This window comes from Balaenoptera acutorostrata, chromosome 1, assembly GCF_949987535.1.
Source record: "Balaenoptera acutorostrata chromosome 1, mBalAcu1.1, whole genome shotgun sequence".
Lineage (NCBI taxonomy): Eukaryota > Metazoa > Chordata > Mammalia > Artiodactyla > Balaenopteridae > Balaenoptera > Balaenoptera acutorostrata.
In genome coordinates this window covers 128,401,077-128,417,829 of record NC_080064.1, presented here as the reverse complement: position 1 = coordinate 128,417,829, position 16,753 = coordinate 128,401,077, and the positions used below count along the sequence as shown (strand labels likewise).

The 16,753-nt window shown below is 48.1% G+C and overlaps 1 protein-coding gene across 1 annotated transcript in view; it reads right to left on the bottom strand.

The window, feature by feature from the left end:
- RCSD1 (RCSD domain containing 1) overlaps positions 1 to 14,851 on the bottom strand; it is a 65,596-nt gene extending 50,745 nt beyond the window's left edge. Inside the window, exons 1-2 of the mRNA XM_007172462.2 lie at positions 14,672 to 14,851; positions 5,034 to 5,120 (exon numbers count right to left, since the gene is read on the bottom strand). Coding sequence (XP_007172524.2) covers positions 5,034 to 5,120; positions 14,672 to 14,677 — 93 coding nt within the window. The 5' untranslated portion in view covers positions 14,678 to 14,851. The remainder of the gene's footprint in view (positions 1 to 5,033; positions 5,121 to 14,671) is intronic.
- Positions 14,852 to 16,753: the final 1,902 nt, after the last annotated feature.

Below are 16,753 nucleotides of genomic sequence, written 5' to 3'. Positions count from 1 at the left end.
TGGGATACAGAGATAAAGCCTGAGACTGAAACTTTTTTTTTTTTTAAAGAAAAGGTTTAGGTTACGGGAAGCTTGTGGTCAGCTAAAACTCCCAACCCTCTGTACATAAACTGCTCCTTCACTAACTTTAGTCGTCCTGGTGTTCCTCAAATGTGAGGGATGCCCACAGCATTGTCCTTGGCCTGCTCCTTGCTTTACAGTGGCCTCTCACTGCTCGGGCTGCAAAGACCACTTCTGTGCAGATGACTGCTGAACCCATCTCAGCCCAGTGCCCTTCCACGCTCCAGTTCTGAATTTCCAATTCTGAATGTCCTGTCAAGGCCTCAACCGAAATGCAGCCCCTCCGCCACCCAAACCAGCCCAATTCTTCTCCTTGCTCCCGGACTGAAAATGCAGTCACGCTGATCACTTTCTCTCTAACCCTAACACCCACGGCAGCCTCCCACCAAATGCCAAATACTGCGAGTCCTTGCCTCAGTTTATTCCACAGTTTCATTGCCTTTCCAATCTCAAGGCCCTCTCTCATTGGTGCTTTAGCCTCTCAACTGGTATTCCAGCCTCTAGAGTCTCCCACCTACTCATCCTGCACACTGGGGCCAGGTGAACGGGCCTCCAGTGCTCCTTTAATCCCGGAAGCCCCCCTTTTCAAAGACCCTCAGTACCCACTGAGGAAAGAACAAGTTATCAACACTGTCTTTCTGGTCTGTGCACAGTGCAGTTTTATCCTCTCTCTTCGGCAGTTTCACTCACGCACACATGTGTGCACACATGCCCACTCGGTCACTGAGGGTACTCATAGCTCCCCACTCCCCCAACTTATCACTTAGCTGCCCACTACTGTTACTTCTTTGCCCTTCACTATAGCTACCTGCTTAGAAAAAAACTCCTGGTTTTCAGTGCCCACTGTGAACTCACCCTCTCCCATGAAGCCTTCTCCAGTTGCACCGGCTGAGCATGCTCTGTCTCTGAGGAAGCCCCCCAGCCCTGTGGTCTTGTCACTTACATGACACTTCATACCCGGCACCCTGTATTTATTTGGAGATGCATCGTATCACATCCCTGCACCGCTACTAAACCTTCAGCTTATTGAGATCCTGTTTTTATATCTGACTCCCTCTGAGGAGCCAGACAGCATCTTTCACACAGTGGGCCCGATAAATATATGTGGAATTGGCTGAACAAATGAGTGTGTATTTCCAAGCCAGGTCTGTCCTACGCTGGTGCCCGACATTCCAAAGCTAAGCAGAGGACTTGACGTTCATCCCTGTTTAATTTCGTTATGTTGGTTTTGGCCCCGGCATACCATCCTATATAAATCATTTTGAACTTGAATATGTCATCTATCATATTAACTATCCCAGCTGTGGGTCATCTGGTTTCTTTCTATTTTTCATCCAAGCCATTAACAAAAATGTTTAACAAGCCAGGGCCAACAACAGAGCCCAGTGTCCTGCCCTTGGAGACTTCCCTTGGGAAGGACCTGGGATGCAAAGTGTAGTGAAGCTGGGCTTCCCTAGTGGCGCAGTGGTTGAGAATCTGCCTGCCAATGCAGGGGACACGGGTTCGAGCCCTGGTCTGGGAAGATCCCACATGCTGCGGAGCAACTAAGCCCGTGCGCCACAACTACTGAAGCCCATGAGCCTAGAGCCCGTGCTCCCCAACAAGAGAAGCCTCCGTAATGAGAAGCCTGCGCACTGCAACAAAGAGCCCCCACTCTGCAACTAGAGAAAGCCCGTGTGTAGCAACGAAGACTCAATGCAGCCAAAAATAAAATAAATAAGTAAATAAATTTATTTTTTAAAAAAAGTGCAGTGAAGCTACGCTAGGAGTTAGGTAGCTCAACCTCCTCTGAGTCCATCTTACCAAAACCCCTTACTTGCATTACTTACTGCAAGTAATTATTTTGGCAGGATGAATACAGAGCAGGTTGAGCTACCCTGACTATTTGAGAAACCAGAAAACCCTTGCTGGCATATGAAGGCACTTAATTCCTTCAGCACAGCAGGAAGCTCAGGATTGATGTCAAGCTGGGACTGATGTCAGCTGAGAAGGGCTCTGAATGGTTAGCTTCTCAGTCTCCAATCCCTGCAGCTGTCTTTGCAATCACAGAATCCCACCCTGTTCAGCTCCCCCGCAGGGGACTCCCATGCAGGTGTGAAAGGTGAGGACAGGTCAGGGAAGGGGTGACCAATGTAAGCAAGAAGGAGGAAGAGGAAGGGATGCCATACTTCAGTTGGACTGTCTTCCCTTTTCCTACCTCCTCATTTCACCCGCTCTACCAGGGTGAACCACAGAATAGACTTGCTGTCTCCCTTTCTTTGAAATGCATTTATTGAGCCAATAATACTCCCTTCTTGCAGGCCCTGGATGCCCTGTGAGCCTGCAGCTTGGATTTGCTATTCCACGCCTAAGGCTCCCCCAGGGCTGTTTCCTTGGTTCTAGTCTGGACTTATGTGGGTACTGTTCCAGCACTGCCTCCGAGGACCAACCGCATACAGAAGTCCAGAGAGCTCCACCAGCAGAGGTCAGCATGCAGCGGGCACTAACCACCCCTCCACCCAACACTCTCAGGCTGGAGGAGAACTTCAGCCCATCCTGGGTCCCGGTCAAAGCTGCACCAAAAGCAAAAGAGGCCATTCTCTTTTAAATGCCTATAAAAACTTTATTTATTCAACAATCGTATCACATCAAATATGCGCCAGGCACTGTTCTAAACACTTTACGCAAATACAGTTGGCCCTTTGTATCCACAGGTTCTGTATCCTTAGATTCAACCACTGTGAGTCAAAAATATTCAGAAAAAAATTTTCAGAAAGTTCCAAAAAGCAAAACTCGAATTTGCCATGTGTCAGCAACTATTTACGCAGCATTTACATTGTATTGGGTATTATAAGTAATCTAGAGATGATTTAAAGTATATGGGAGAATGTGTGTAGGTTATATGTAAACACCATGCCATTTTATATAAGGACTTGAGCATCCACAAAATCTGAGGGGGGTGGGGTCCTGGAACCAATCCCCTGTAGATACTGAGGTACATTGGTATTAATTCATTTAAGCCTCACAACAATTCAATCATGTAGGTACTATTATTATTTCCATTTTTACAGATGGGAAAACCAAGGCACAGAGAGACCACAAGCTAGTAGCTGGCAAAGTCAGGATTCAAATCCAGCTGTCTGGCTCCTGGATCTGTGCTCTTAACGCCTACATTGTGCTGCCTTGAAGCAATACGAAGCAATATGAAGCATTCCTGTGTGCATTCAAAAGGGTGTGTTGATACATACAGTTGACCCTTGAACAACGAGAGGGTTAGAAACCCCCTTCTTCCCCCAAAGTCAATAATCTGTGAAAATCAATGTGTAACTTTATAGTCAACCCTCTGTATCCAAAGTTCTGAACTCACGGGTTCAACCAACCGTGGATCATGTAGGACTATAATACGATGCACTTAGTGAAAGAAATCCAAGTATAAGTGGACCCATGCAGTTCAAACCCATGTTGTTCAAGGTTCAACTGTACTATGTTCATTGTAGCATACTAGAGCCAACGATGGGAGTTTTTAGAACTTTAAATTAAGAGATATGGGAAAGTGCTTTGACAAAAAAGCATGGCAGAATTGTAAAGTATTTTCCTTATCACCACTGCACAAATCAAAGCCTCTTTTGTGTGTCCTTTTTGGTCCATAATGGAAGCCTTAGCTTTGCTCATATTCTCCAACATCACCTTCTTTGCACTCCCTCTGCCACCTTCTGTTAGGCAAAGAGAACACCAGAGCTTTCTTATAGAAGACACCCTCAGGGTTGTCACAATTTTGCACAATATCCATTTAATACATATTAATAATCATACCACCATGACTTTATGGGATATTTTACCTTTCTAAGGTACTTTCATAAAGTACCTTAAAGTACTTTATAAAAGTATCTTGGGCTTCCCTGGTGGCGCAGTGGTTAAGAACCCGCCTGACAATGCAGGGGACACAGTTTGAGCCCTGGTCCAGGAACATCCCACATGCCATGGAGCAACTAAGCCCATGCGCCACAACTACTGAGCGTGCACTCTAGAGCCCACGAGCCACAACTACTGAGCCTGTGTTCCACAACTACTGAAGCCCACGCACCTAGAGCCCATGCTCCACAACAAGAGAAGCCACGGCAATGAGAAGCCTGCGCACCGCAATGAAGAGTAGCCCCCGCTCGCAGCAACTAGAGAAAGCCCGTGCACAGCAACAAAGACCCAATGTAACCAAGAATAATAAATAATAAATAAAATAAATAAATTTTTTTAGAAGTATCTTATTTATGATGCATGATCTTACTTCCTTTTCAAAATAGCCCTATAAGGTAGGGAAAGCAGGTACCAGTTTTACAGATGGAGGGACCAACAAGAACCCTAAGGCTAGTCACTGACTCTGGACCTGAAACTCAGGTCTCATGGTTTATCTCTTTACACAGCAACCCCCTTGGCCTATCCCAGATGCAATCAACCAACAAAGGAAACCTAAAAAGAACAGAGGGCAGAAGGCAGCCTGGTGTTTCCATTTCCTTCAAATTCCATTGCCTAATGTCCATGTTATTCACAGGCTGACTTTCACTAACGCCTTCTTCAGGCACCAAGGGCAGGGCTTATTTACAGGCTTATAGGGGAAAAAAAGGCAATTCCGAGTGTTATATAACTACATGTAGAAAAAGGCATAGATTCCCTATTCACTATGGGGGAGCACTTCCAAATCAAAAAGGATGCCCGTAAGCTGTCTCTCTTGATGGCATGGTCTGTGGTATAGGCTGTTCTGGGGCTAAGATATTTGAGAAACATTTTAAACAGCTGCACCTAATGGCTTATGTCTATTTCATTGATATTTTTACCTATAGAAATGGGGCATACATTCTATTCACCCTCTGACTTCCCTTTCAAACCTACCTGCCCCTCCTTATCACATCTCAAAGCATGAAGAATAACTGAAATCACTAAAAACATTTTTTTGTGCTTGCAAAGCAGCTTTCGTTTTAATCAGGAAGAACATCTCCTACCATGAGAATTGTGTTAAGTCTCAAGTGAGTGAGCCCGGAGTGGCACAGATAAATGCTTTCTTCCTCAGCCTTCACACCTTTGTCAGCCTGAAAAACACAAGTCTTACTTCCAGACCAACTCAAAGATCATCTGCTCTGTGAAGTCTTCTAAGATTCCACCAGGACCCAAAGGATGTTAACGAAATGTATCTAGCTCTCATCATGTGGGGCATGTGGGAGGATTGCTCTTCCTCATCCCTGTGGTCAAGTTGATGTGGCTAGTTCCAACCCTTCCAGGCCAGAGCCACGGCTGGGGCAAGTCCTTTGGAACCCTCCCTCCCTCTGCTATGATAACTGACAATGTTCCATATGGTCGCTGCTCTGTCAACCTGGGTCCCACAGGGAGGACGACAGTGACATGCAGCAGAGCCCCCAGCCAACCCTCCGCAGAGTGAGAAATAAGCCTTCATTGTTTTCAACAAGTAAGACTATGGAATTGTTTTACAGTGACACTAGCCTGCCTGGACCGCTGCAATCACCTGTCCTCACTTGTCCAGTTGGACTGCTTACACACTGCCTTTACAGAGCCAATCACATTGTTCTGCAATCATTGCTTCCATTTCTGCCCTGCTCTCTTCCTCCAGACTGTATGGATCTTGAGAACAGGTACTGTGTCTTATAAATTCTCATTTGGTAGCTGCTCAGTACACGTCCTTAAATGAATGAAGAATGCATGAATAAGGTACTTGATCACAGAATAGCAAATGAGATCACATAAAATGTAATTCTATAATCTTGCTAGGCACAATCTTCTCTGAGGGTGGAGATGATCCCAGATAATCTTTTTTTTTTTTTTTTTTTTTAATTTTTGGTCACACCCCAAGGCATGTTGTGGGATCTTAGTTCCCTGGCCAGGGATTGAACCCACACACCCTGCATTGGAAGGCGGAGTCTTAACCACTGGACCACCAGGGAAGTCCTGATCCCAGATAATCTTAAGTAGCTCTTCCCAGCCTGCTGACACCATAGTTATCTCATGGGAAAGGGATCAGAACAGGGGGAGATGATCCTCATAGCCACATGGAAAGACTCCACAGTGCCCTGCAGGCCTCCTCTCCCAACTGTGGTTCTGAACAGAAAGGACTATGGCTGTGACCCATGCTAATAAGGATGTATGTGGGCTACCCCAGAGACAGGAAATTATTCACACAACAGTAATCAATGAATATTCATGGGTTATTCACCCCCAGGGCAGTAGGGGGAGGAGTGTCACAATATAACCTAGCAATAACCAAGGATTGACCCTACCAAGCCCCAAGTCCCCTGCGCCTATAATGGAGAGCACGTTGTCTGCTGTCATGAGCTAAATGGTGGCCCCCAAAAAGATATGATCACTTCCCAGTCTCTGGAATCTGTAAATGTTACCTTATTTAATAAAAGGATCTTTGTAGATGTAGCTAAGGATTTTGAGATGAGGAAATCATCCTGGCTTATCAGTGTGGGTCCTAAATCCAATGACACATGTCCCTATGAGAGACTCACAGAGCAGGTGAAGTGAACAAGAGGCAAAGACTAGAGTGGCCACAAGCCAAGAAAACCGCAACCACCAGGAGCTATAGGAGGTATGGAATGGATTCTCCCCTAGGGTCTCCTGTGACACCTTGATTTCAGATATCTGGCCTCCAGAACTGTGAGAGAATAGATTTCTGTGACCTCATTTGTGGTCATGTGTTATGGCAGTCCTAGAAAACTCATGCATCTGCCAACTCCACTGGTTTTAGATGCCCATCTGGGCAGCACTTTGGCATTCAGTCTATAGTAGCCTGGAGCACTGGCATCCCTCTGAGTCTCCCATGCATTTCCACAAGGTCTTGGAATCATCCTTGTTCCTCTCCTCCCAAGTACTTCAATTCAGGCTTTTGTGAGGGGATTCAGGCATGACTAGGCAGCAGGGGCCAAGGACTCCTCCAGAGAGACCCCTTGAGGGCATCACAGAAAGGAAGGCTAGTAGGACAGGGTGTAGTACTGCCCCTGGTGGGGTGGGACCCTCCCAGACTTAGCTCCGGATCTCTTGGCACTTGTTGCTTAAAACAATGATAAAGGGGCTTCCCTGGTGGCGCAGTGGTTAAGAATCCGCCTGCCAATGCAGGGGACACAGGTTCAAGCCCTCGTCCAGGAAGATCCCACATGCCGCAGAGCAACTAAGCTCATGTGCCACAACTACTGAGCCCGCGTGCTACAACTACTGAGCCTGTGCTCTAGAGCCCGCGAGCCACAACTACTGAGCCCATGTGCTACAACTACTGAAGCCTGTGCACCTAGAGCCCCTGCTCCGCAACAAGAGAAGCCACCGCAGTGAGAAGCCTGCGCACCGCAACGGAGAGCAGCCCCCTGCTCGCCACAACTAGAGAAAGCCCGCGCGCAGCAACAAAGACCCAATGCAGCCAAAAATCAAATAAATCAAATAAATTTTTCAAAAAAATCCCTTAAAAAAAAAAGAGAAAACAGATGGAATAGGACTTTATGAGGATTAAAAAGATAAACTTATGCAAAACTTCTGTATATAAGTAGGCATTCAACAAGTGGTAGTGATTACCATGCAGCAAGCTTTAGGTTTCTCCCACACTGACATCAGTATGGATGCTCAGAAATGGATTTCCCATTATCCATCAAAACATATCTCGAAAGCAAGACAAGCCAGGAGCCTGAAGCCTGGAAATGTATTTCAGAGATGGAGGTGGGAGGCGGGGGTGGGGGGGGGTGGGTGGGGCGTGGCCCCATCAAGGTGGGAGAACTGTCCATCTGGCTCATGTGCTTGGAATGAACTATGGAGGGTAAGGGTCTAGCAGGGAGGCCCCAAGGAAGCTGGAAGACCTCTATGGCATGTTGAGAGATACAAATTCTCTGTGACCTCTGGTGTGGGTGCTTGGGTTGTGTAATAGCAGCCACAAGGCTCAGCTTCTCGTTTCTGTTGCACTGTTTCGCTGGGCCCAGCCCAGGCTGATGCACGTGTTTAGCTGCTGCTGCTGGGCCCACCTCAGCTTGTCCCTGTGCTGCCTTTGGACAAAAAGGAGAAATGCTGGCTTCTTGGAGCATGCACAGGGTGTGTGATCACAGCGGGAGGAATGAGTGGGGCTGCAGGTGGAGGTGTGAACTGAAAGAGGAGATTTTTTGTGTGAATGTGGTTTATTCCCAGAGGCCTCTTTCTGTCAGAGAAGGCAAGAGGGCCTTGCGGGGGTGACCAAAGGCATTCCCTTGGGGCCTGGAGCCTATTTCAAATTAGATATCCTCAGCAAAAGCTTTTAGGTGCAGGTTCCAGGCCGAGTGTGCTAATCACTGGGTTGCGATCCCCTGTTAGCTCTGCATCACCAGGGCTGCCAGGGGGCCTGGGAAGAGCCACACTTGTAGGGGGAATCCCCAGCACAGGAAGCAAGTTTTCTCTAGCTTCCATTACAGAAGCTGACTTTGAACTCCCACACACCTGAGAGCTTATCAAGATACAATGTTGTATTTTTTTCTGTTGTGTCATATGTGTATATCTTGTTTCCCCAAACAGAAGAGAGCTCCTTTTATGGCAGGAGCTGTAGCTTATATTTCTCTTATCCCTCATCTAGTCCCCCAACTTCAAGTACCTTTATCTTGCTTCATCCTCCAGAAACAAACCGCTCGTAACTCATACCATATTGTTGCTAGCATCAGTGCTTTGCTCGTCATTCCCTCTGACTGGAAGGCTCTCCCCAAATTTCTGCACTTGATCAACTCCTACGCATCCCTCCAGACTCCACTTAGAAACATCTCTCACAGGAAGCCCCCTGAAGCCCAGGCTGGGTATGACACCTCTCCTCTGTCCACATGAACTCAAACTCCTGTTCTCCACACGCCTGTAGGTGGTTGCCCCCCTTCTTCGACCTGAGCTCTTCAGAGACCAGCAGTGTGAAACATTCATCTTCGAATCTCCACTGCCTGCCACCTATCTCCACTGCCTGCCAGGCAGTACGGCCTCAATGCGTGTCTTTTGGACCTAATTAAAGAGCTAGTGTGTGGTGTCCTATGACTTGCTATCAATCGATTACGGAAGATCCAGCTTAAGAGAGAGGTGTGATTGCTACCCCAAGGCCAAGAAGGTGGCCCTGATATGGTTACAAGCAGGTTCAAAATGAAGGGCTGGGGACATCTTGGCTGGAAAGAATGTCCAGTTCCAAGGTCTGGAACTTCTCAGTGCTTCCAGCCTGGGGTCCACAACACTCTCCATTAAGGATGGGCTCTGATGGCATCTCAGGAGGGTCTCTTGGAGATGTAAAGGCCCTGAATGCCCATCTCACCCCTCCTATGGAGGCGTCAGAGCTTGCAATTGCAGAGGCTGGAGCCCCTTCCCTCAAGATAAGATTTGACCCATGCAAGTGAGACTTTACAGGTGAGCCTCAGAGGCTCAGCAGTCATTTCCCACAATGCCCAGGAGACAGATATTCAGGAAACCCAAAGGGAAATAGATGGGGAGCTCACTCCCCAAAAGACCACGGTATGAGGGCAGTGTCCCCCCTGGTCTGACTCAGGTAGATCCACTGGGGAGATGAGCTCCTGTAGGGCCCTAGAGCAATAATACTGATGCTGGTGACCAAGCCTTAGTACTGTATTAGCATTTTCATTGTATCTTCTTCTGCAGAGAGAGATTAAAAACTTCTACATAACTCTCTGAAGGCCAAACATGAGGTGGATATTGATTTTGTGATGAAACTGACCATTCTCCCTCTTAAGGTTTAGGCTGAACTGCTCCTCCCCAGGTGAGAGAAAAATTGCAAGCTGTTGGCTTTCCAAAGGTCCAGTGGTGCCTAAATCCCCAGGCAGCCTCAGTCTCTGCGTCTTGTTTTCTCCTTTACAGTATGGCAGTTAGAGATCGTTTCATTCCACCCAGAGCTCTGAGATGTTCAGATTCTAATGAGTTGAGTAGAGGTGGTCAAGCTGACTCTGCAAACCCAAAACTATTACTTTAGGAAGGCAGATCTGCCTTCAGATTTCTCTGGAACCGAAACGTTCTCTTGAGGCCCTGATAAGATTACCGGGCTGCTGAGCCTCCAGTGTTCAGATTTCCCACGGAACCGCCGCGCTCGCCAGACTCTGGCTCGCCTGGCTGTGAGCAGCCGCGCTGCGGATCGGGCTCTGAAACCCGACTCCGCTCCAGGAATGCACGCTCACCCCCTCCTGCGATAGCGCCTGGGCCCTTCCAGTCTGCCTACCCGAACTTCCCCGTCATTGCGGTCCAGTGAATGCAAGTGCCTGTTAACTGGAACCCGGTGGTACTTTGAGGGTCCCAAAGAGTGGGAGCCAGACAGGAATGTGCGGGGTATTTGGCCAGGCCTGCAAGTCCACCAGCCAAGCTCCAGCTCCCAGAGGCCAAGCAATCCCTAATTATGACCCATAGGCTCCAGCCAGCAGCCAACATATGGCTCAGTGAGAGGCTGGGTCCAGAACCAGCAAAGGCTGTTGGGTGAAATTGTGGTAGAAAATATTTAATGAAGTATGGGAATTCCCTGGCGGTCCAGTGGTTAGGACTCTGAGCTTCCTGGCGCAGCCAAAAAAAAAAAAAGTAAAGAAGTAAAAAGATATCATTGAAAAAGTCGGTTACCAAATGAACACATTATACGTACCAGTATGTACACATACACACAGACCCATCATCAGTAATACTGATAGTCTGTGAGGATGAAAGGACATGATAGCCCAATATTTAATTAACATTTACTGCACAAGATCTAGTACATAATAAATGCTCAATAAACACTGAACAAATGGATGAATGACAACTAATATCTGGAAGGGACTTGGAGTTACCTTAAGGAAAAGGGCTCCTTAACTGTCTTCATCTAAATTAGAAATTCATTACTTGTTTAGTGGAAAATTAAACTTTTTCAAGCACTCTCAGGCTATTTGGTACTGCCTACAATTTATATTTAAGCAAGAATATTAGTTTAATTTTGATGTCCGAAGTCTCCAGCTCTTTCTTTATTATACATTTCTCCCTTCTGGGTTCCTATCCAGAGTAACTTCACCTATTATCTCTTCTAGAGAAGAATCATATTTTTATCATAAGAGGTCTGTACTTCTCATGGAGTGTTGGATATTCCTGCTTAGAACAATCAAAACTAACATATCTAAACCTTGTTTTAAAAAAAAAAAAATCTGATCTTTCTCCCATCTTCAACCGTTTATTTACTCATTCAACAAGCATTTGAGTGCCATCAGGCCCTAGATATATAAGATATGGCCCCTGTCCTCAAGGAATTTTCCAGGGAGAGAGCCAGGTAAGCAGACAGTTACAGTTCTGCCTGGTACTCTAATCCAGTTGGAAAAAAGTGCCGAGAGTGCTGTAGAGTCTGAGGGCATCTGTGAAGGTTCCCAAGGTAGAGATATTCGAGCTGCAGGCTGAAAGGGGAAGAGTTCCCTGTTTCTGTCAATTCATTTATCAAGCAAGCTCTTCTCGAGAAATTATATGATTATCTAGGCACTGTGCAAATCTCTGGAGACCTAAAGACCAATAAGACAGGGTCTGCCTACAAAAGGCTTATAGAGGCATAAGAACCATACTGCCATTCTCCTTGGCATCTTAGAGAACTCTACTCATCTGGGCACCCTGGCAAGCTCAAACACAGAAGTCATTTCTGGTTTCTCTTATAACACGTGGCCTTTACTCTTCCATCTTTTCCATTCTTGCTCTCTCTCAAAGTCAGAATATGCCTGGACTCTCAGAGAAGCTCCTGAGTCTGGTTTCCTTGCTCACTCTACACATTGGTGTTTCTGCCACATCATCCCTGCTACATGGTGTTCGCCATCTTACTCAACACCACTCAGCTTCCTACTGTCCATGGAGCAGAATCCAGGGCCATTCACTATCTGGCCTTTGAGGGCTGCAGCTGGCCTCTGTCTAAATTAGAAAAAGGCCCCCTTTGGGGCACAGCTAAGCAAGGAGACTTTTTACAAAGGAAAAGTAACCCTTTCTTCCAGATGGCTTGAATTCCAGCTCCCACTCACCCACTTGGCCAGCATCCGCTATACTCAGAGGCCCTGTGGTTTTTATCTTATTACTTTCATTTTTTTCTCTCTCTGCTTCCCCACTTTCCTCTCCAGCCAACTGGCCTGCTTTCCTACACAAAGCTGGCATGTTCTCCGGGCACCCATTCCTTATGTCTTCTCCTCCTCACCACCTACCTTTCTTTTATGACTTCTTTTGAGACTTAATAGAAACACTGAAATACTGTGGAACTTTTGGTCTGCAACTGCCATACCTTTGGCACTTAAGCATTTGAAAATTATATACATGACAACATATAATAGTAAGTCTCATTTTCCCTATTGGATCGTGAACTTTTAAAAGGCATCTTTATCTTGCTTATTGCAGAGGGCTTAAAGAGGGCTGAAATAATGATTGATGTTGATAGCAGTAAAGTAACTTAAAAAAAGAAAAGATTTCCCAAAGACTTTCAGCAGGCAAGTGGGCTCTAGAGAATGAATGCTGAGTAACTCTTGTTGGCCTGGTTTAAATTCCTAGTACTGGGAAGTAATATAACTCAGTTTCTCACCAAATATAGTGGTCCCTGCATGTCTCAAAAGTGGGTTTCACCTCTCAAAAGAGGGTTTTACTCTGAGATTTTTCAGGAATTCCCAAACCCCACTCCTGCATATCATGTCCCACCGTGAGAAGTTTACGTCCTGGCTGAGAAACGTCACTTCTCCAGCCTCTTGGTTTCCTCTTTATTTCCTTTACCAGTGCTAGCAGTTGCAGTTCTTTTTCCAGGCATTTTGACAAAAGAACTTCAAAAGCAGTCACTGCCAACCAGCAAATCCATGCCCTGTACAGACTCAGCACGAACTGACAGGCTTCCTGGCTGGCCAAGCAATGCCCCCATCTTGGTAGAATCCCCCATCAATGACTACACGTCTTGGTTTGTACACTGGAGGACCTTCTCTTTTCACCACCCCCCAAATACAGGAAGTTGCTTAAGCGACAGTTTCAGGGCCTCTGCCACACACTGTTCCTTCCTCAACTGAGGGAGAAAAAAGTACCTTAGGAAGGAGTCCCTTGTGCCTTCTGAGAACAAAGTTCAAACTTGCATTTGGCCCCCAAGCAGCAAGCAACCTGCTTTTAAGCCTAAATCTTTGCTCTCATCTTCCATCCATTTCTGCAAGAGGTTAGACAGGTCCTAAATGGCACTGTACCTCTACCTGGGGGCCTGAGGCACCCTGTACTTTCAGAGGAGGAAACCCACTCCTAAAGCAACTTCTTCAGGAACCTTCACTCAGCCCGTGGGCATCCCCGGGGCCATCTCCCTCCTCTGCCCTGAAGCTGTAGTCAGCCAGAGAGGATCTTATCGCTCTGGGCTATCTTTGAGTAGACTTGTGAACACCCACTGCTGGGTTTCCCTCCCACCCTTTCCCAGCCCTAATCTGCGTGGAGTTTCGCCAGTTTACAGATGTTTCCAGAGGGTCCATCTCAGCCTCTGGTGGATCCCACGGTCCCCTGCACTTTATAAGGCCTCCCTGAGGGTGATATCTGAAGACAACAGGTAGAGCCGGATGCCTAAATGCAACTGCCCAGGACAGACCTATTGCCCTCACAGAGAAGTCACAGCGCTTTGTAGGCCAAGCAGTGAGGTTCACTTAGAAGAGCCAACCTGGGCTCTGGTGTAGAGCCAGGAGCGGGGAAGAGCTAGCAGAACTGACTGTGAATCTTGAGAGTGCTGACCACAGCCTTGGGAGCAGCAGTTCAGCTTTTGAAAAGGGTGGGAATCACCTTGAAAGCTAGGTAACATTCACACCTTCTCTTTTCTTCTTTTCAAAAGCAAGCCCAAGTCTGGCTAAGAGTGGCTTAGGGCTAAATGTCAGGCCTCAGTTTCAAGGGGAAAATCTGGGGAAGTCTCAGGATGTGGAGAAGGCAGGGCGGAGGGGAATACACCCAGCCACTCCTCCACTGGAGAGTGGTTCCTGGATCCCCCTGGAGCGGTCCCAGGAAAATCCCAGGCCGGGCAGTGGTGGGCTTCACCCTGGAGCCACCCACAGATATGTGGCCAGCACACTCCCGTGCACGCAGGGACATACAGGGGAGTCTGAAGTCTGATCAGAACGAGCGCCATTTGCCCACGAGGGGAGCCTTTCAGAAAGTTCTGAAAGAAGATGTGACAGAGAGAAGCGGGACTTGAGAAGCAAGAGGGCGACCGGACTCTAAATCCAATTTTCATCGAAAAGGGAAGCCAACGGACCGGCCAAAAAAGTGCCTCACGTTAACAGTTCTGTTTCTCTTTCAATACCCATATCTTCAGATCCAGCGGCTTCTGCTTTCTTGAGAGTTGCTGCTCACACGTTTGCCCATTTACAAAGTTTATAGCACTTTTTTTTTTCTGAAGCATTTAAGTCCCTAAGCAAAATACCTGGATCTCTAGAAAGGCCCCTCCCCTCTCCCTGAGGTCTTCCCCCGCCAACCCCCTGCCTGCTCAGAGGGGTCCCCTAGGTAGGACCAGGGGCGAGCCTCCGGAGTTGGCCAGAAGGCGTGGGAGCGGCGGGCATTCGCCGCGCTCCCGGGGCGGCAGCAATGAGCCCGGCGCTCCCGTCTCCCCGCTCGGATCCCGGCCCCGCTCGCCGCCCCGCCCGCGCGCCACCGGCTCCTTTACCTCCATGTCCTCCAGGTGCCGACACGGCGGCGGCCGCGCGCGCTCGCTCTGGCCGGGGCTCGCGATCCCCGCTCTCTGTTCGGCTCCCGCCGGGGCCGGGTTCGGCTGGGGCGGGCACAGCGCAAGTGGGCGGCTGCGCGCCCGGCTCGCTGGCTGCGAGACTGCCCCGGCCGCCCGCGCCTTGCGCTAGAGAACGAGGAAGGAGGAGGAGGAGGGGTAGGAGGTGGAGGAGCGGGAGGAGGAGGAGGGAGGGGGAGGAGGGGGAGGGAGGGGCAAGGAGGCCGGCAATCAGGGTTTAAATTTAGACACAAATCTAAACAGATACTGTCCCCTCCCGGGGCAGGACGCAAGCGAGGGAGCCACGACTCCATTAATCTGCCCAAACATGGGGATGGGACAGCCGCCTGGCCCCTCTTTCTCTCTTAGTTTCTCCAAGACCCTGGTCGTTGCCTCGGTGTCAGTCCTTCTTAACCTCTTCCTCCTTTAACATGCTCCTTTCATTTTTCTTGCCCTAAAGGTTAGAGTCGTTCTTTCATTCTTTTTATCTCCCCTCTTTTCTATTTACTTCTTTTATGTACATTCCTACCCCCTGTCTTTCCTCATTTAAAGAAAAATTGCACTCACAGCATACCTGGTTTTCCTGGCGTTCCTGGCCAGAGAGTGAGAACCCTCCCTGATTGATACGTTGTTCTCCCACTGCTCCCCGCACCCCCCGCCCCCGCAAGAGGGGCTGTTCAGACAGTGCATTCAATGCTCAGTGTTGGACGGCGTCGACCACCTTCCCCTCTGTCATCTCTTTTCCTCTCCACCTCGCAGTCTCAGATTTTCAGGAAACCACTCTCAATCTATCCATCTCTCATCTATGTATCAGGAAGAGGAGGAGGAGGAGAAAAGTAAGCCAAGCAGAGTTTTCCAAGCTCCCTGTAGCAGTCTATCTTTTTGTCACCCCAAACGATTGATGCTTTCGATTTTGTGGAATTTCAGCCCCCATAAGCTTCGTGTTGCCTTAGGGCCCTTTTGCTGTTCCTAAGTGTACTCTAAGAAATAGCGCAAAGGACAAGATCCTGAACTTCAGATTCCCATAGGCCCAACATAGCAATCCTCCCCCAGGGCCATCCCAGCTCTCTGGGCAGCAAAGAGGCTGAAGAAAACAAAGCTGCATGGGAGGGACAGGGGAACTGGAATCTGGAGCAGCTTCTCTCTCTGCTACCAGTTCGAACACTGGCCATCAGCTCTAGGTGCCCCTTCTGGATCCCCCCCACTGCTCGCAGAGAGGCAGAGGGGGAATGCCTTCAGGGACCTGTGAGTGTGAAGGGCATTGGCTGGCAGGGATGCCTCTGTGTCTTTCTGCAGTGTTCTTGCGTCCCCACCCCTACCCCAAACCCTGACCCAACTCACCCTGGGAAAGGGACAGTGGGCCAGGTGATCGCCAGCACTGTGAAGAGAGATATATGGAGAAACTGATCAAAGAAACCAGCTGAGAGTTTGCTCACACTGCAAAGAACTGCCCTGATTCTGCTCCTTATCCCAACATGACCTGCAGACTTTCGGGCACTTAGATTGCTTCTTTGGGTACCAGCCTTAGAAACATGACCTCTTCCCTGTAGAATCTTCTAAGGCTTGTCTTTCTAAAACACTAACAGCCCTAATGCCGAAGTGTTTTCTAGTTCATTTAACTCAGCTGAGCGTAAAGATAAGACCCTTGATTTCAGAAACAGATTGAAGGTTGAATTCCAGCTCTTCTACTTTCTAGCTATGTTTTCTGAGACAAGTCGCTTACCCACTCTGATTCTCATTTGCCTCACCTACATAGTTTGGTAGGCACTCTGAAAACAGTAGCTACTTTTATAATGCTTAGCCTCATGTACAAGCTCAAATGAATAGGGACCCAATATTTCTTTTATTGCCAGGCATTCTAAGGCCCAGTGAATGGGGCCTCCACTCCCAGGAATTAATGGTGAGTCCCTTCCCATTCCAGCCACACAGCTACAGAGGTGAGGGCACTAGGGCAGAGTTGGCAGCAAGAAAGGAAGTTTCTTGGTACCTTGCAATGCATACTCGTGCTTGTGATTTTTTTTTTCC